This window comes from Salvelinus alpinus, chromosome 4, assembly GCF_045679555.1.
Source record: "Salvelinus alpinus chromosome 4, SLU_Salpinus.1, whole genome shotgun sequence".
Classification (NCBI taxonomy): Eukaryota; Metazoa; Chordata; class Actinopteri; order Salmoniformes; family Salmonidae; genus Salvelinus; species Salvelinus alpinus.
In genome coordinates this window covers 72749106-72769604 of record NC_092089.1, presented here as the reverse complement: position 1 = coordinate 72769604, position 20499 = coordinate 72749106, and the positions used below count along the sequence as shown (strand labels likewise).

Below are 20499 nucleotides of genomic sequence, written 5' to 3'. Positions count from 1 at the left end.
CCGTACCTCTGCACAAGATTCAATTATTTGATGTTAACAGCTGAATATACAGTAGCATATTAGCCACAAGTTCATTGGTAACACTTTACATTAACAGACCATCTAAAGAGAAGTTTGTGAAGGGGCAACTTGAGCAGGCAGATGTTTGAACCTCTCTGTATTTCTGCTTTGCAGTTGGTTTTCATCTACTATTGATTTAAATCCATCCCTCAGGGCCCGGAGAGCCTTATTTCGTCACTCGCTTGGCGAAAGAACGGCTAGATTTTTGCTGAAAATAGACATGTTCTGTTCTCTCGATTTCCACAAAGTAACTCACTGCGTGCTGCTTGCCTCAAAATAGATACCGGTACCTCAGCAACCAGACTACATCTATGATGTCCAAGACCCAGGGAAGGACACGTTCTAAAGATTCTGTTTCAGAGCTATTGATGTCTTTTGACGTGTTGTGTGTTGATGTGGCAGCATGGCTCAGAAAGCAGGACTGGTGGTGACCGAAGACGTTTGCTGGATTAAATGCAGGGATCTTGTGGTGCAGTCCCTGCAAGGATATAAATTGCTTCAGCATGTAAACGATAAACCCGCACAATAACTCATCTTTCACACAAAATGATATTCTAACTGCGCTCATATGGAACTGCCTTAGGTATTTCAAATAGAGTTTTCTCTTGGTCCTTTGATATCCTCTCATTCCCTTTTTGTCTTTTTTTCCTCCCCCTTTTATGACCAGGCTCTCCTCCCCTGAGTGGAACGGGTACGGTCACCGTCTTGGTAGATGACGTCAACGACAACGTCCCTGTGTTCACCTCATCCACCTTCCACACCACCATTGCAGAGGACGCACCCACCGGCACTGACGTGCTCCTGGTTAACAGTTCCGACGCAGACGTGGGCCTCAATGGTATCATAAGGTACATTCCAGAGACAGACGTCCACCCCACTCCGTCCCTAGGGTCATAGGCGGGCTCCTGTACCCCAAGTCGGACATTTTACTCAGATCGGACCCCCGCCTGTTCACCCTCCCCTCGACCCGGTACCCCCAATGGGGAGGCGCATGGGGGTAAGGCAACTTGCCCCACTTTCCCAAAACATTGTAATGAGGATGTTAATTGGCTATGACAGAAGTAGTATCGGGGGTTCCACAGGTTCTAGGCCTTACTGGAAATCAGAACCAGTTGCCATCAGTTATTAGTTTCAATTCTCACAGCCCATTATCTTGGGCTTTTTTACTTCTGCTTCTGGACTGTTTGGACCACTTCTGGTTGTAGACAGTTTGGTTGTTTGTTGTCCGAATAAGTCTGTGTTCCGCCTGTGTTCACACTTTATTCCATAATTTGTCACCAGTTTCAGGGGAAATGCTTTTCTAGGAAGCCTTTTCAAAATATGTGCTCTTGTGTACATGTATATGTCAGTATACGTTTGTGTCTTCGACTTACTGGAAACTTCTGAAAAGTTGAGTGAAACACTATCCTCTTTGGGAAACCAAAAAAGTATGGCTCTTTGGTCACAAAGAATTCCGGGGTGTCTCCAACCCTGAACTTCAGCAGAGAGCAGCTTGAATTAGAAGCCTCTGTGAGAATGAAAAAATACAGGAGAAAATGGAAGTACTAACTTCCATAGAAGTTGATAGAATATTAAGATGGATACTGATAGAATATTAAGATGGATACCTTAAGACTGGGGTAATGCTTTGCGTGATAGATGGTGCTTTCTTCAAACCAAAGAAACAGTAAGGAAGTTATATTAGATCTGTGTTTTTCTATTAAATGTACTCTCTGCCTCTTTAAAGCTGTGCCCTCCACATGTCCTCTTCTGTGTGTCCCTACAGTTACAGCTTGACTGGAGGCAACGGTCAGTTTTCCATTAACCCAGGTACAGGCCAGATCATCACCAGCTCCCTACTGGACCGGGAGGCCAGAGCCAACTACCAGCTCCTAGTTGTGGCCACAGACGGGGGGCAGCCCCTGGGCATGTCCAGCTCCGCCACTGTGTCAGTGGTGGTGGCTGACATCAACGACAACCCTCCCCGCTTCCACCACCATCCCTACGTCACACACATCCCCGCCTTCACCACAGCAGGTGGGTTCAGATTTGATAAATTCATCTTAATTTCAAATATTAATGTTCTTCTATATCGAATTATATCATGCTTACACAGTATACTATATGATTAAATAATTAAAGTGTACTGTATATGAACTCCTATGAAATTATTACTTTTGTGAAAAATATTGATGATGAAGTGAATATCTGTTATACATATAGTAGTTATTATGAAGTATTTTGTCTCATTTCATCCACTCATTCTCATTTTCAGGCAACTTGGTATTCGCTGTGACGGTGACAGATGAGGACGCTGGACTCAATGCTCAGCTCCACTACTCTCTAACTGGCCGCAACTCTGAGAAGTTCAAGATTGACCCCGTAAGAGGAGCCATAACAGCCAATGAGAGGTTGACAGGCAGCTCGGAGGTTACCCTCACTGTCCGAGTGAAAGACGGAGGAACCAATCCCAAAACAGACTCGACCACTGTGACCGTTCGGTTTGTGACCGGGGGAGACTTCCCTGTCATCAAGCTGAAGGATACTACTTTCACATTCCCAGAGAGCCAACCCACAAACACAATCGTTACCATAGTGACCGGGGCCTCTACACGTGGTGGGGCCCTATCATACTACATCGCCAGTGGAAACCTGGATAATGCCTTTCACATTGACCAGTTGACTGGAGAGCTGTCAATCAAACATTCACTGGACTTTGAACACATTCAGAAATATGTGCTCTGGGTTGAGGCCAGGGACCAAGGATTCCCCCCCCATTCCTCCTATGAGAAAGTGGAGATCACAGTGCTGGATGTAAATGACAACCACGCTGTATTTGACAGGGAACCATTCCATGCAGATATACTGGAGAACCTGTCCCCTCAGCGGGTGCTCATGGTGTCTGCCATGGATCAGGACAGCGGCCCTAACGGTCAGCTGGAATATGCCATTATCGACGGCAACAAGGAGAACAGCTTCAGCGTCAACCGGGCCACTGGTGAAATCCGAACGACCAAGCCTCTTGACAGGGAAAAACTAGCTCAATATGCCCTCAAAGTGAAGGCCACCGACCGTGGCAATTCTCCCAAAAGCACAGCTGTGAAAGTCCTGATCAATGTATTAGATGTGAATGATAACGCTCCCAGGTTCTCTAAGATCTTTAGCGCCACAGTGCCCGAAAACGCCCCAGTGGGTTACACTGTCACCAGGGTTACAACCACAGACGAGGACGCAGGTACTAATGCCATAAGCAAATATTCAATCACAGACGCAAGTCTACCGTTCACTATCAATCCAAGTACTGGAGACATAACTATCAGTAGACCACTCAATAGGGAAGAAACCGGCCATTACATTGCCAAAGTTTCTGCCCATGACTCTGGCTGGACAGTTAGCACGGATGTCACAATATTTGTAACGGATGTAAATGATAATGCCCCCCGATTCAGTCGGCCATCTTACTACCTGGACTACCCTGAGCTTACAGAGGTGGGGTCACTCGTTACTCAGGTGTCTGCGACCGACCCCGACGAAGGTGTCAATGGCAAAATATTCTATTTCATCAGATCCCAGTCAGAATATTTCAGGATCAATTCAAGCTCGGGAGAAATCTTTATCAAGCAGCATTTAAAATATAAAAACTCAACTGGCAGCAACATAAACATAAATCGGCACAGTTTCATCATTACTGCTTCAGACCGTGCGACCAAGCCATTGATGAGTGAAACTACAGTCATTGTAAACATAGTAGATAGTAATGACAATCCACCCAAGTTTGAATCCTCTAGCTACTTTACCCCTGTCACTAAAAGCGTCAAAGTTGGCACCAAACTTATCAGGGTCATAGCTCTTGACCTTAAAGATTTTGGCCTCAACTCTGAGGTGGATTACATAATATCAGGAGGGAATAGCACTAGCAAGTTCAAGCTGGATAAACAGAGTGGATGGGTCGCTGTCGCCTCCTCACTCACCTCAGATATGAACAAGGTGTTCCTCATGGATGTTACAGCCAGAGACAAAGGGAACCCCCCTCTGAGTGCTAGAACCACTGTGAAAGTGGCAGTCACTGAGGAGAACCACCACACACCAGAGTTCTCCCAAAGCCAAGTCACAGCTACCATACCTGAGAGCCTTGCCGTGGGGACAGCCATCAGGACGCTCTCTGCCAGGGACAAGGACAAAGAGATGAACGGGCTTATCACATACAACATCACCACAGGTAATGACAAGGGCCTGTTTACCGTGAACAGTAAAACAGGAGTCCTATCTCTGGCCAATCATCTGGACTTTGAGGAAAAGCAAAAGCATGAACTCAGAGTGACAGCCAACGACGGGGGATGGATCGCAAAGACCAGCTACGTCATGGTCACAATCCATGTGACCGATGTGAATGACAACTCACCTATATTTGAACCTGATGAGTATTTCCCTGTGGTACAGGAGAACGTTCCCAGTGGCACAACGGTGGTGAAAATGAATGCCACAGACAGAGATTCAGGGCCCAATGCCGTCATGGCTTACGTGATTCAGTCGTCAGACAGCGACCTCTTTGTAATTGATCCAAACACAGGCGTAATCACCACCCAGGGTTTCCTGGATTACGAGGCTAAGCAGGTCTACCACTTAACAGTGAAGGCCTTCAATGTCCCAGACGAGGAGCGCTGTAGTTTTGCCAATGTCAACATTCAGCTCAAGGGAGCCAATGAATACGTTCCCCGCTTTGTCTCAAAGCAGTATTACTTCGAAATATCTGAAGCAGCTCCAACAGGCACAGTGGTGGGAGAGGTGTTCGCCAGTGACCGTGACCAAGGGGATGACGGAGTGGTTTACTACCTAATTTTCGGGAAGAGCAGAAGAAAGGGCTTCGGCATCAACAGGAAAACAGGACAAATCTACGTCACAGGCCCCCTCGATCGTGAGAAAGAGGAAAAGATCTCACTCAAAGTCCTGGCGAAGAACGCGGGAAGCATCCGTGGGGCTGATATTGACGAGGTCTTTGTGAACATCACAATCCTGGATGCCAATGATCCTCCTGTTTTCAGCCAGGAACTGTATGATGTTCAGATCAGTGAGGGTCTTTCCCCTGGCAGTCTGGTCACCTTCGTTAGTGCCCAGGACTCTGACTCTGTCCCAAGCTGGAGCAGATTCTCCTACTCCATAGCATCAGATTTAGAGAACAATGTCTTCACTATCAACCCCCAGACTGGCCAAGTGTCTGTAGCAGCTGAGCTGGACAGGGAAACCACTCCTGTGTTCAGCCTGACTCTGCTAGCTGTGGACTCTGGCTCACCCTCGGCAACTGGAAGTGCCACCCTGGTTGTGAATCTGGAGGACATTAATGATAACGGTCCTACTCTGAAGACGGTGAGTGCAGAAGTCATGGAGAACCAGCGAGCTGGGACAGATGTCGCAACTCTTACTTCAACCGACCCAGACCTGTCACCCAATCAAGGTCCGTTCTCATACAGTCTGCTCAGCGCCGGCTCAGCCAGTAATTACTTCAGCCTCAGCCCCACTGGAGTGCTGACCACCAATCGAGAGATTGACAGGGAGCAGATCAGCGACTTTTATCTCTCTGTGGTGATTAAGGACTCCGGTGTCCCTCAGATGTCCTCAACTGGAACGGTCCACGTAAAAGTAAACGATCAGAATGATAACCCATCAGAGCCACGCTCCGTGGAGATCTTCATCCACTATTTCGGAAACATGTTCCCCGGAGGATCCCTTGGGGTTGTGAAGCCCCAAGACCCAGACATCCAGGACAGCTTCCACTGCTCCTTGACCCCTCCTTCATCCAGTCTGTTCACCATCCCAACAGGCACCTGTGACCTCAACTCAAAGGCCCGCTCAACAGACGGAACATTCGAATTAGCTGTCCGAAGTAGTGATGGTGTCCACGGCTCTGTCAGCAGTAACGTCCGGGTCTTCTTCATGGGGTTCACCAACGCCACTGTGGACAATAGTATCCTGATTCGCCTCCGTACCCAGGGGGTTACCACCTTCCTCACCAATCACTACCTCAGCTTTGTCCGTATCGCAAACTCACAGCTGGCAGGGCTTGGCACTGGAGTACAGCTGTATGGCGCCTTTGAACTCAACAACCAAACATTCCTGATGGCTGCCATAAAGCGAAGCCATGGACAGTATGTCAACCCCAGTGGAGTTGCCACCTTCTTTCAGAGCATCAAAGATGTTCTGCACAGGCAGAGCGGTGTGCCGATAGACTCAGTGGATCATGACCCCTGCACACGTAACCCATGCCAAAATGGGGGCAGCTGCAAGAGGCGCCTTAGCGTGGGGCCAGATATGAAGACAGAGGATAGTGTCCCGGTGATCCTTGTCTCAAACCACCCCCATCAGCCTTACGCCTGCAGTTGCAGACCAGGGTACGCAGGGGGGCTGTGTGAGATGGATATAGACGAGTGCCTGCCGTCTCCGTGTCACAACGGCGGGACCTGCCACAACCTGGTGGGAGGATTCTCCTGCACCTGCCCAGAGGGATTCACAGGCATGGCCTGCGAGAGGGACGTCAATGAATGCCTCTCCAACCCCTGCAAGAACGGAGCGCTGTGCCAGAATTACCCCGGTGGATTCAACTGCCTCTGCAAATCTGGCTTTGCAGGTACCGTACACCGCCTTAGGAGCCATTTAGATTTTATGAGCAACACAACCACAGATGTTCAGCTAGGCTCAAGTATACACACACTGCACATGACTCACGCTTTTTTGTCCAAGTACAATATTTGCCTCCAAACGAATGCAAGAGGTGTTGTAACCCTAGCATACAGGCTTGACTGCCAAAAACCCAAAACTGTTTGGTTTTACGATTACAAGTTGGGGGGTATCAGCTTTGATGCATATCAGCTTGTCATGTTTACTTTAATAAAAGGGATGATGCGAAATTGACCCCAGTAAGGGCCTTACTGTGGACTGCACACAGTTCACTAGTCTCATATAGTCTCATATTCCTCTGCATGCCTTTCTTTCTACAGTACTTAAGCATATTTTTTTATATTTAGGGGTCTGCTCATCTTTCTTTTGTTCGAACATTGAGAGGTTTAGTATGTATTAAAGATTGATCCTTCCAGATCCTTAAAGATACATTTAAAAAAAAAAAGTGAACTATAGATAATTATCCACTCTATTTTTGTGTAAATCACTCCCTCCCTACTTGAATTTGATGGTGTGATGAAGGGAGTGCACATGGAGAAGCATAAATGAGAACAATAGTTTGAATCATGTCTGTTTGATCAGCTGCTGGCTGTAGTGGCTGATAGACATTTCCAATGATCAACAGCAGACATGTTGCCTCAGCACCAGTCATTACTGTCTTTTTTGATTATGACCATAACAAATGACCACACACCTTGTCGTTTCATCAAGACAAATGGCCCTCCTGAAGAACTGCACCTTTTGACTTACAGAAGTTTGCATGCCCTCCTGTTGAACTCCACACTTCCCATTTTCCATGCCTGGTTGTGGTGAAATAATTTTTCTGATGGGACAGGAGTCTTAAAAATGCTTAAAAATACATAAATCTGCAGGCCATTGTCGGTGGCGCCCCCCTTGCATACTTTGTTCTGTCTGTTATTGTACTGTCTTATGTTATTCATCATATTTTCATCATGTTTTAATTCATTGGCTTCAGAGATCCAATGAAGTCTGCAGTTCTAAAATCTCTATATATTTTTTAACTTTTTCACACATGCAAGTTTCAAAGAAACTCTTATAAGATTACAATGGTCTAGATCAGGGTTTCCCAAACTCGGTCCTGGGGCCCTCCCTGGGTGCATGTTTTGGTTTTTGCCCTAGCCCTACACAGCTGATTTAAATAGCCAACTCCTCATCAAGCTTTGATTAGCTAGCTGCGCTAGGGCAAAAACCAAAACGTGCACCAAGCGGGCCCCAGGACTGAGTTTGGGAAACTATGGCGTAGACCCTCTGTGATTTTAAGCATCAGTGACGGTGCCATAGGAAGAAAAACAACATGAACTGTGTTTTTCCCCACATCTTCCTGTGTTTGCCCCCACATCTTCCTGTGTTTGCCCCCACGTCTTCCCACCTCGTTCATTTTAATTTGTGTTGTTTTGTCAACCCAGGAAAAACGTGTGATTCCATCATCAATCACTGTGAGTGTAACCCATGTTTTAATGGCGGCTCCTGCCAGAACAGAGTGGATGGGTATAACTGTCATTGTCCATTTGGTAAGTATTAACTTAGAGGAAACTGCTACGTGATTGAAAACTATCTGGATTGGCAAAATGACTGGGGATAGCATGACACTGTGGATAGCATGTCTCCATGTCACATTTATTCACATACTGTATGTTGTGTAACTGTTTCTCTCTTCTAAGCATGATACCCTTATGGTTAGCCTATGATAGCGGATGACAACAGATTCTCAACTATGTGCTGATTTTGTAGATGCAGTATGGTGAATTATTCATGACATCCCTGTTTCATTTTTGTTCATTCCTTTCCTCCTCAGGGGTCTTTGGAAAACACTGTGAACTCAACAGCTACGGGTTTGAGGAGCTGTCCTACATGGAGTTTCCGAGCCTGGATCCCAACAACAACTACATCTACATCAAGTTTGCCACACTAAAGAGCAACGCTCTCCTCATGTACAACCATGACAACCAGACCGGAGACAAGGCGGAATTCCTGGCTCTGGAGATCTTTGAGGGACGGATGCGCTTCTCGTTTAACTTGGGAAGCGGGACCTATAAACTAATCACCATGATAAAAGTTTCAGATGGACAGTTCCACACAGTCATCGCAAGGCGAGCTGGAATGGTGAGAGGCATTTTTGTTATATATGGCTTTATTACCAAGCTGTTTTTATTTGTTTTGCACCATAAACAGTTGGAAAATATATTTGGTTTGAAGTCAATGGTTTTATGGACCTATAATTGCACAAATGTAGAGTAACATTCTAAAGCCCCCACATGTAGGCCTATATAGAAGACTATATAGAAGACTGAAACTTTATGTTTCAATAGCAGTTATGACCTCCTGGGTTTTTATAGCTGAGAGCAGCGTCCAAATTTGGCCTCATATTCTTTTTTTTGCACCGTGAGATGATAATTAAACTGCCCACACACTGGTAGTTCAGCATATATTTTTCATAGTTGTAATTATATTTGATTGCTTGTTGTGATTTACAATATGGCCTCCAAAATAGCCTCAGACTCTGAAATTCCTTCTATTTGCTCCAAATCTAGTTGTTTCTCTGCCAGTTGTTCAGTGGTGGGGCTAAAAAAAATACCAGCCTGTCCAAAGTTGTATACATCTCCTGCTGGACTTCAGATTTGTAATTTCCCATCATGCACTGGGATTTCATAGGAAACTGGCAAAATCATTAAATTGTCAGCTTTGAGAGAGTGACAGGATAGACAGGTGCACATTTCTCACAATGTAGTGAGAAATGCGATGCGCTGCAAATATTATGTGTAGGTTGAGGAATTATGATGTTGAGGTTCTTAACCGAGCTAGAAGAACGAAAACAGAGCGTATTATCTATTTTTCTCCGCTCTGCTGATGAGCACCCTCAGCACCCCTACTTCCCGCGGCTGTGCCTGTGAAGGGCGTTTTTCAGTTCCCTCCACTTTTGGATTCTGAGCAGATGTGATAACCAGACACCAGTCATAGTCCTAGTAATGTAGGACACACCGAGAGAGTCAAGGACACTGTTGTTTATATGTAAATAATATTCTAGTTCACCCAACTGAAAGCTGCACCCCAGCAAGCATAATTTCTATTGTCTATGCTCTGTATTATAACAGCAATAGTTATGAGTATGACCACTAAGAACATTAATGCAGCTTACATTTGTAATACAGTCATTTGCAATTTAACTGTAAAATTTGTTGTAACGTTCTTCTCAAGGCTATTTTTGCCTTATTTCCTATTCCTTCCCATTGTGAGGAATGAGAGTGGTTTTAGCCCTCACATAAATAATTTACAACTAGTCACACCCTTTAGCATCCACGTTCTGTTTTCATCCTCAACAAGTTTTGAACCTGACGTTCTCACATAAATAATCATGGCGAATGGAAGACAATAGCATGGATTTGTCATCGAGAAGGTTGGTCGTTGGAAAAGGATGCTCTCCAGTGACACTTTTCCGCCCTCTTATGTTGTGACATCACTAATCTGCGATGTTTACCCTGTTCCCTGAAAGTTAAGCAAACAGAAACAATGCTCCTGGTCTTTTGTCACATTTTATATCCATTTTCAGAGGGTGTTTCCTCGAGAAAACCCTTCGCCAGTCATGTGAGACACTTGACAGTGTGTGTACGCTGTGGTTTGGCTGCAAGGGCTTTGATTTGAGAGAAAGGCATTAATAAAATGCCCATCTGGCGCCGAAGGGTAGCTCTTGCCCTTCAGCGACAAAGCCCTGAGACAAATGAATCTTTTTTTCCCTTGTTATTTTTTTGCCTCGTAAATTGTACGTTTCTGTGTTAGCAATTAGCGCAGGATGGGAGGGTGGGGTCACGCTCTCTGGCATCTCTTGGATGATTTGTGCTCACGTTCCGAGCAGGCCGCTCCGTGTTTACCCAAGATCTTGGTGTATGTGGAGCATGCTGTCATGGTTTTTCAACACGTTCACACACTTTTCATTTCTCCTGCCACCTCTTTTTTCACCTCAGTCAAGCTTCAGAGACCACAGAATTAAAGAGAAAGTAGAACAATTATTAGCCTTGGCTAACGGTAAAGGTCATATCTTAGGGAATTTTAGATTTCCATGTAGGTCTACTGTGTCTTCATAATGATGGTTTCAAATACAGTATGCTATCGAAAATAACATTAATTGTAACTTACAAAATCAATCAAGTAGTTGTATTTACTGTTGTCTGTCTGTCTTTCTGCAAACTGGAGTGCTCATCTGAGTAAGATATTACTGTCTGTGCTGGTACAACCATCAGGAAGGTGCAACGTGTGTGGTAAATTGTTTTGTGTTGTATGTGTGCTGTACAGTTAAAGCAGAATAACATGTGCGTGACCGTGTCTCTGCTCCTCTCGTCATTCAGGCTGCGTCCCTGACAGTCGACCTGTGTGGGGACGATCAGGAGCCAGGCTACTGTGCTGTGAGCAACGTGGCTGTCCATACTGACTGGTAAGAACACATAACGTTACATAGAGCTTACCACCCAGTCCATCCTGGCAACGTACACCCAGCTGTCAACTACATAGTGAAAGGCTCAATTCGGTAGAAGAGACTTTGGGTATAAGGGAAGCATTTATTTCCAGATGCAAATAGCACTTTATTTCCATGATATACTGTAGTAAATAAATATAATTCCTTGAGAGAAAAAAACATAATGCCATTTGAAGCTGTTTACTGTCAGAGTAGCTCTTTCTGGCCACTTTCAATTTATACAAACATCCTCATCGGTCACTATTGGTTCTCATTCTGGGAAGTTGAAAATATCAACAATACAACAATATCTTATGTCTCTGCAAAGAATGGAACAGTCTGTGGACCCATCCATCATGTCGACTGTTCTCAATGAACCCTTGCATATCCACGTTGGCTTGTGTAAACCATAGTGTCTGTAAACACATACATGGACATCACATGTACCATTTAGCATTGAGAGGCCCAGAGAGGCCCAGAGTGAAAAGCTGTCTGGATCCATAGGAGGAGGACTGTGTGTGAGACTGTCTGAGTGAGCGATCTGGCAGATGAGGAGGGTCTGCTGCAGTTTATTTGCGGAGGGCCCGGACCCCTGTAGGGCCATGTTGTTGTGAGAGGCGCTGACCCCCAGCGGCTTCTCCTTCTCCTCCTCGCAGGATCCTGGACGTTGGGCCCAACCGGCTCTCGGTGGGAGGCGTCAGGTCAATAGAGCCCGTCCTTCATCGCCGTGGCCAGGTCGCCACACACGACTTTGTGGGCTGCATCATGGAGTTAGCCGTCAACGGCCGCCCACTGGAGCCCAGTCAGGCCCTGGCATCCCATGGCATCCTTGACAGGTTTAGCTCTCTCCCTACCTCTTTCTTTCCTACATCCTTCCATCCTACTCAACCCCCTAACCCCCAAACTCTCCCAGCAGGATATCTGGTCATTCTCTGTAGCTCTCAACCCTCAAGAACCGCTGAAAAGCCATCTTTGATATAAATAGCAGACGTACAGTTTTTTTGGAATAGTAGAATGGAGATTTTTTCTTTTAGTTTGTTGTGAATAGTGGCGAGGACAGATCTTTTAATATGCTAATTCCCTGGGTCTTTTATGGTTTTTGTATTGGAGGAGTTGCATCTGCCGGGTCCTATAGAGGGCCCGCTGTCCACCATGGGGGCTGACTTGTCTGTCTGTCCGTAGATGTCCCAGACTGGAGGGAGCCTGCACAGTCAACACCTGCAGACATGGGGGCACCTGTATTGACTACTGGTCCTGGCAGCAGTGCAAATGCATGGAGGGCTTCACCGGCAAAAACTGCGAGAAATGTAAGAATCCCTTTGGAGGGGAATTTTGGCTGACTGTGCTTGCAGTCTGAGTCATACACTTCTTGTGAATTTGACTATCACTCAGATGCAGATTGTATAATTTCCTTTGATTTACCCTGACTTGTGCTTTTCATTCTTTCATAGACATCACGGCCGACACGGCTCTCTCGCTGGACGGGACTGGTCGGCTTGACTACGCCATGCGCCAGAGCCCCAAACGGGACGTCCTGCTACGCCAGAGCCTCATGGGCTTGACCTCTGACCTCTCTGGGCCCACCAGCCTTGAGGTCAAGTTCCGCACCCGCAGCAAGAGTGGCACCCTGCTCCATGTCCAGGAGAGCAGCAACTACACCACCATCAAGGTAAAGGAAGGCTCCACGGAGCGATGCCAGAGACATGCTAGAATGTGTCTGCTGTTCCCAAAGCATCCGGATGCACAAGTGAGCGTACATACAGGCATGTTAGTATATTTGTCAATTTCTCCATTTGCTACTCGGTCGTCATCCTGAGATCCACACGTAAACATGTCACACATACACACAGTCCTCCCTTAGCTCCACATCCCTGAGTCAAAGCTATAAGGGGACCTGTCTTCATCACCTCCTCCCATTACCCATATATATACGCTCCATACGCTCCTTCAATCTGCTGCTATACACTTCAAGGCTCTGAGTGATTCGGGGCAGCTGCCCAAGGGCCTGAGCTCGCATTCATCCTCTTCCATTTTCCCCCAGTCCGCTTCCTTTCCTCCAGGACACAGCGGGTCTCTCTGGTTGTGTTTTCCAGTGCAGAGCAGGGCCCCAGAATCCCCCCTACCACTACTACTATACAGCCCAAAGAGCAATATTGAATGTACTGTGTGACCCTAAAAAATTAGAATACTTTGTACAGGAGTATAAATAATGTAAAAGAGATAAGTTTAATTGGTTCTCCAGATCTCTTTTCCTGTGTTTTTGGCTCGCGGGATTTTTCCTTTTCCAGATTTTGTCGTGAACCTTTAAAAAAAATCCTCCTGAAATGTATGAGATTACCATACACAATGCCTGGCACACATTCATTTTCTAAGAGAAAGTCATATTGGTTCATTACTTTTAAACAATTAACTCTATTGCGTATGGATATAGTTTATGCATAGTGAAAGTAATACTATTAGCTGGTCCTGCATATATAACATAACATGATCATAATAATAATATCAGTCTGGTTTACTGGTATTTGGCACGTGCAACATTTTCCTCTGCACTGCAACTAGGGTTGCAAAGTGACTGGTAATTTACCAAAGTTACCGGAATCTTCAGTGATTTTGGTAATTAACAGCAAATCAATGGAAATCTATTGTAATTTTGAATAACTTCAAATAAATATGTATTTATATATTGTTCATTTATTATATATGTTCCCATATTGTTTCTAGTAGATAGAGCATATGGTTCCAGAGAAAATAGCCTATTTAATGAAAAAATCATCAAGTCAACAATGGCATTAATTTCCAACTATTGACTTGTTTCACAACTACCACCAGTTTGATGCGAAAACATTGCCAACAAAGACATATTGACATAGTAAAATGAATAAAAGTTAGTAAAACAATTTTTATAAAGGACATTTCATGCTAAAACCCTCATTCCAATGCTATTCACTAAGTTGATGTTTTATATTTAGGATAATGTTTTACAGCTTTGTCATTCCATTTTGTATTATTTAATTATTTCATATATTTTACATGATAAAGCCACACAGAGGGACACAGATTATTGGGGACACCTGTGATAATCTGAAGTACCCAAAAGGGCCACTAGATGTCTTGTGATAGATTACGTAAAATCCTTGAAAGATACCACAATTCTGGTAGTTTACTGGTTAACTTCTAAAGTTTCCAGTAATACACCCTGCCTTTGCAAACCTAACTGCAACAGTCTTTATTGTAAAAGAAAATGTCATCAACAACATCCCAGAGTTGAGAATTATCAGAGCCTGAGCATATAATCATATCATCATGCTTATCCATTTCTCCAAGCTCTCCTTCTCAACAAACATATACAATACAGTATCTATGTCTGTCCGCCGTCTGCGTCCGTCTGTCTGCGTCCGTCTGTCTGTGTCCGTCTGTCTGTGCCTGCCCGTCTGTGTCCGTCCATCTGTCCACATGTGCATCTATCCATCCATCCATCTGACTTCATCTCTGTCTCTTTCCGCCCCAGCTAAAAAATGGCAATGTCCACTACATCTCTGAGGCGGGCGTGGGAGGCAAGGTGGAGAGGACCCTGGGGGAGATGGTCCTATCAGATGGCCAGTGGCACATCCTGCAGATTTTCAAAAACGGCTCAGCCACCTCCCTTCACGTGGACGGAGCCCTCCTCAAGCTCATCCAGCACCCCACCCAGGACTTTGGGGGTCTTAACGTCCTAACCATGTCCCTCGGTGGTGTCCCCTCTGGCCCCACCCAGCAGAAAATTGCATCAGGTGAGTTGGTGATATGTGAAGTTGCTGTTATTGTCATACACTGAGTGCACAAAACATTAGGAACACCTTCTTAATATTGAGTTAGACCCCCCCCCCCATTTGCCCTCAGAACAGCCTCAATGCATCGGGGCATGGACTGTACAAGGTGTCGAAAGAGTTCCACAAGGATGCTGGCCCATGTTGACTCCAATGCTTTCCACAGTTGTGTCAAGTTGGCTGGATGTCTTGGGTGGTGGACCATTCTTGATACTCACGGGAAACTGTTGAGTGTGAAAAACCCAGCAGCGTTGCAGTTCATGACACACTCAAACTGGTGCGCCTGGCACTTAATACCATACCCCGTTCAAAGGCAGATATTTTTTGTCTTGCACGTTATCCCTCTGAATGGCACACATACACAATCCATGTCTCAATTGTCTCACGGCTTAAAAATCCTTCTTTAACCTGTCTCCTCCCCTTCATCTACACTGATTGAAGTGGATTTAACAAGTGACATCAATAAGGATCATAGCCTTCACCTGATCAGTCTGTCATGGAAAGACATGTTTTGTACACATAGTGTAGTATGTGAATAGTAGATACCTTTTTCACTGAATAAAAGGTCTTCTGTTGACCATATTAGGTGGTGTTCCAGTCCTGCTGTCTGGAGATAGTGTAAATTGTGTTTTTGACACTGGACACATATTTGCCTGTGAGATATTTACAGTAGAAGAGAGTTAATGTTGCTCTCTTTGACGGATCATTTCTAGACAATAACTAATGTGAAACTAGTTTAATTAGGTGGGGGAGCCCCGCCTTTGATGCTTTCATGTTTTCATCTCTTTGCTCTGGAACCTCGGCTTTGGTTAGGCCTAAATCACGTATCAAATGTCCTCAACTCTGACTTGAAAATAGTTTGGATAGGGTGAACGAGAGGGCTTCCAGAGGGAGGGATACACCGCTGTAAATGTCTGACTTTTAGGGGAAAGAAAATGACTTAATACTATGGACTGGGATAATATGGTAAAAAAATGAGCAATTTGAATGATTTGTTGGCCTCTTTCACACAGCAAGGTCCAGGATATATTTCAAAATAAACACACTCTGAACACGCAGATCTATGGCAGGCTGCCTTGCCTAGCACACTGATAATGTGGTCCCGGTTCCTTGGGGCCACGCCTGAATCAAATAAGAACTGACCCTCGCTCAATATGCGTATCGAAGCAGTTGTGTGCATTCAACTAGTAAGATTAGAATGAATAGGACAAAATGGTTTTAATTTATATTGGGATAAATTGAATAAACATGTTTACATCTGTGAGGGACATTGTGAGGCAATATGAAAGCAAAGGTTTGAATTGGTCACCAAAACATTTCTTCCACATGGATGTCTTGAAGCGATATGAGGTCTGAAGGTAGATTGTCTGGCATCGACTTCCCATGTTGTAGTAAATAATCATATTGGTTTCTCTCAGAATTTACCCATTTGAGAATGTGATTTGTCGAGGTATTTTCCATGAGAAAATTTCATTGAGATTTTAATCGATTCTGAACCAATAGCCGACAACATTCCCCCGGTTCTGATTAGAGCTTTTAGTTCCTGTTAATTACAAGGAGGCGATCTCAGCCTCATTGCAAATTCTGAAAAGCGATCAAACTTGTGCCATTCGGAAACTATGATCTTCCAGGCCACTGTGTTGTCTTAATAACCATCCAGGACTACTTCCTGTTTACTGAACACCTCTTCCTATTCTTCCTGCAGGCTTTGACGGCTGCCTGGCCTATGTGAAGTACAATGGGGAGAATCTACCATTCAGTGGAGATCACAGCGCCGTCACCATCTCCAAGACCAGCTCAGCCGTTAAGATTGGCTGCAGAGGGCCCAACCTGTGTGAGAGCAGCCCTTGCTGGGACGGCCTGATGTGCGTCAACCAGTGGTACATCTACCAGTGCCTCCCGCCCGGCGAATGCGCCTCCAGCCCTTGCCAGAACCGAGGGAGCTGCGTCCCTGGCCCCCGCTCTAGTTACACCTGCGTCTGCTCTGAGTTCTACACTGGCAAGACATGCGAGACCCTGGTGGCGTGCCTGGGGGTTCAATGCCCTCAGGGCACCCTCTGCAAGACGGCCAACAATGGCGGCTTCATCTGCAGCCCGAGCCCCACGGCCAAGGAGCTTACCTTGCCCATCTGGGCAGTGCCGGCCATTGTGGGAAGCTGTGCCACAGCCCTGGCCCTGGTGGTGCTCAGTCTGATCCTCTGCAACCACTGCAAGGGCCGCAACAAGACCAAAGTGCCAAAGGAGGAGAAGCAGCCTAAGGAGAAGAAGAAGAAGAAGAAGAAGAAAAAAAAAGGGAGCGAGAACGTGGCCTTTGACGACCCAGATAACATCCCGCCGTACGGTGATGACATGACAGTGAGGAAGCAGCCTGAGGGGAACCCCAAACCTGACATCATCGAGAGGGAAAACCCCTACCTGATATATGACGAGACGGACATTCCCCACAACAATGAGACCATCCCCAGCGCCCCCTGTGCCCCCTGCCAGATGCCTGAGGCAGACATGGAGCACTATGACATAGACAACGCCAGCAGCATCGCCCCGTCCGACGCCGACATCATCCAGCATTACAAGCAGTTCCGCAGCCACACGCCCAAGTTCTCCATCCAGAGACACAGCCCTCTGGGCTTCGCCAGACAGTCCCCCCTGCCATTGGGGGCCACCAGCTACACCTACCAGCCCCAGTACAGCCAGGCCCTGAGGTCCACCCCTCTCAGCCACTCAGCCTGCCCCACGCCCAACCCCCTCTCCAGGCACAGCCCGGCCCCCTTCACCAAGCCCTCGTCCTTCTACCGCAACACCCCCACCAGAGAGCTTAACTTGGCCCGCAGGGATGGCAGCCCCCTGGACTTGCACCACAATGAGATGGGCCAGCAGGGAGCCATGTTCAACTACGCCAACCGGCTGGGCCGACGCAGCAAGAGCCCCCAGACTATGGGGGGCCACAGCTCCAGGCCCGGCAGCCGGCTCAAGCAGCCCATTGAGCAGATCCCCCTGGAGACGGGGCCCCCCGTGGGGCTGTCCATTGAGGAGGTGGAGCGGCTCAACACGCCGCGGCCTCGCAATCCCAGCATCTGCAGCGCCGACCACGGCCGCTCCTCGTCTGAAGAGGACTGCCGGAGGCCCCTGTCACGGGTGCGCAACCCAGCCGATGGCATCCCTGCCCCGGAGTCGTCATCTGAGAGCGACTCCCACGACTCCTTCACCTGCTCAGAGATGGAGTACGACCGGGAGAAGCCCGTGGCCTACAGCTCCAGGGTGCCCAAGCTGTCGCAGGTCAACGAGTCAGACGCCGATGATGAGGACTACGGCGGGCGGCTCAAGCAGAGGCGCTACTCCAGCCGGCGGACCGAGGGCGGGCCCGCTGCACAGGCACCGATGACAGACCACTACACTTTGCCCCATAAACTGGGCCAGCAAGCCGGGGGCTTCAACTGGGACAACCTGTTGAACTGGGGCCCAGGCTTCGGCCATTACGTAGATGTGTTCAAGGACCTGGCCCTGCTGCCGGAGAACGCAGCCGCGAAAGAGATGAACATTGAGATGAACATTGAGATGAACAGTGGGGATGGGTCAGTGACCATTCTGAACGAAGGGGAGGCCGAGCAATATGTATGAGACTATTTATTACAATCCTGTACAGTATGGTATGTTCTCTAAAAGAGAAACTAAGACGATGTAGATAAGAAGCAGAGCACATTGGGCTAGCCGTCTCCGTTCCTTTCTTTGTGGAAATAAGACAACCTACAATGCAGTAAAGCAGAAAATGACACCTGTAATATTACTTCTAATGGAGTTATCCCCTTGGAAGAGTATACCAGTCCTTTCCAGACCTCTAATTGTACAATCATCTCTGCGGTCTCATTATGCGTTATACATTAACACTGAATGGTTGGAACAAAAACCTGTGTCTGAATTCAATTTGATGACTGCAAAGCTAAATTTGATCTTCATCAAATGTAGCTGGTCTGTATTACCAATAATGTCGCTCCTTTGCGAAACTTCTGTCACATTCACCAGTGAAAGATAAGATGAGCGATAGCATTGAAACACTCACAAGAGAATTTCCAAAGGCCATAGCAATAGAAACCCCAGCCTGTGTCTTTTTTTGTCCCATTTCTCATTTTTAAAAGGAATCATATGTGTATGATCCTATTGCACCTCTAGGCATCAAGATACAGCCCTTGTGTAAAAATGAGCACACCACTTTGCTTGCACGGTAATCGAGGCCTGCCAGTGTTATGACCCAAGCACGATAACCGCTCTCTGGCTGTATGTGTTCTCTCAGATGATTGGCTAAGCACTCCAAGAGCTAGGATTAATCAAGTCCCTGCCTTACAGACATTTGAGGATTTAAGGATGCTGAGGATACTATTGTTTCTGTTGGCGGGGTTGGGAAGGGAAGGTTCTGTGATGAATAGTCTGGGTCACAATCCCCCGAGTCTGAGTGTTATTTGACCAGCCAAACGGTTCGGCCGATGATAGCTGATCCATCCCGTCATGACGTGAACCCCACCCTACTAAGACTATGAACTTGTGTATATTTTTTTGTATTCATGGGAAATCATGGATGTCATCGTTGTCAGAGTTTTTGTGCATTATTTTTAAATGTATGGTTTCTACTTTTTGTACTGTTTATTAACTTAAATGACTTAAGATGGGTTTTTATGGATATTTTCACATGCTGAAGTGTGTTCTTACTTTCAGGGAAAGTAAGATTGAAGACTTATCTTTTACATTTGTTACATATGTAACGTCAGTATTTTCCACTTTTGATAAAACTATAACACACTTTACGCTTTGTACTTGTAAAAAGCCAATAACAGAATAAAAAAGTATTTATTTAAAGGTCTCTTTCAATACAAAGTGAGCATGCCATGTGGTAAGCAATCTCACTGCAATCCTGTGGGGGGGGGGGCACCTTTTGAGCTCAGATTGCAGCTCAATAATGTGGGTGGTATGGTATTTTATACTCTAAGGACTCTAAGACTGTTGTGAGCAGAGTTTAAATAAAGCATGTGCTGAATTGAACAAAACATTTTAAAAGGCCATTGAGGACCTAAATGAAACTGAGCCACAGTGCTGGCAGCCAAGCACAACATCCAGCGGACTCAGCGACGCAGGGCCCTCTATTGCTTTCAACAATTATTTACATCTGGCTTATTGAGTAGAACAATTTTTTTTTGTAGCCTGGTGATCCGGTATGCAACATGCTTATCTTCTCCGTCATCGAGAGAGAGGGGCCACGAAGAGAGAGAGAGAGAGTGGGGAGCCATGAACCAAGCGAAGAGTGACAACCCAAATCTGGTAGATTACTGTGGACTCCTGGAGAGGTTCTGTCCTGCCGAGACCAATGTTGACGTAGACTGCTTGGGAATGCTGTACCATGCCGATGTTGAAATAATAACACTCATAAGGATAATGATAGTAAGTGAAAAAGGACCTCGTGTAAATACAAGAGAAGATTAATTCAAATAAACCTCACAGCAGCTCTCTCGCTTTACTGTGTGAGAT

The 20499-nt window shown here is 46.2% G+C and overlaps 1 protein-coding gene across 2 annotated transcripts in view; it reads left to right on the top strand.

The window, feature by feature from the left end:
- Positions 1-19833, top strand: part of LOC139574400 (protocadherin Fat 4-like) — a 98595-nt gene extending 78762 nt beyond the window's left edge. Inside the window, exons 7-17 of one of the 2 annotated variants that reach the window (XM_071398932.1) lie at positions 728-908; positions 1826-2076; positions 2315-6661; positions 8139-8243; positions 8528-8835; positions 11073-11158; positions 11836-12015; positions 12362-12486; positions 12631-12848; positions 14688-14949; positions 16691-19833. In XM_071398932.1, coding sequence (XP_071255033.1) covers positions 728-908; positions 1826-2076; positions 2315-6661; positions 8139-8243; positions 8528-8835; positions 11073-11158; positions 11836-12015; positions 12362-12486; positions 12631-12848; positions 14688-14949; positions 16691-18603 — 7976 coding nt within the window. In that variant the 3' untranslated portion in view covers positions 18604-19833. The remainder of the gene's footprint in view (positions 1-727; positions 909-1825; positions 2077-2314; positions 6662-8138; positions 8244-8527; positions 8836-11072; positions 11159-11835; positions 12016-12361; positions 12487-12630; positions 12849-14687; positions 14950-16690) is intronic. The other variant, XM_071398933.1, reaches the window with a different exon arrangement.
- The last annotated feature ends 666 nt before the right edge of the window (positions 19834-20499 follow it).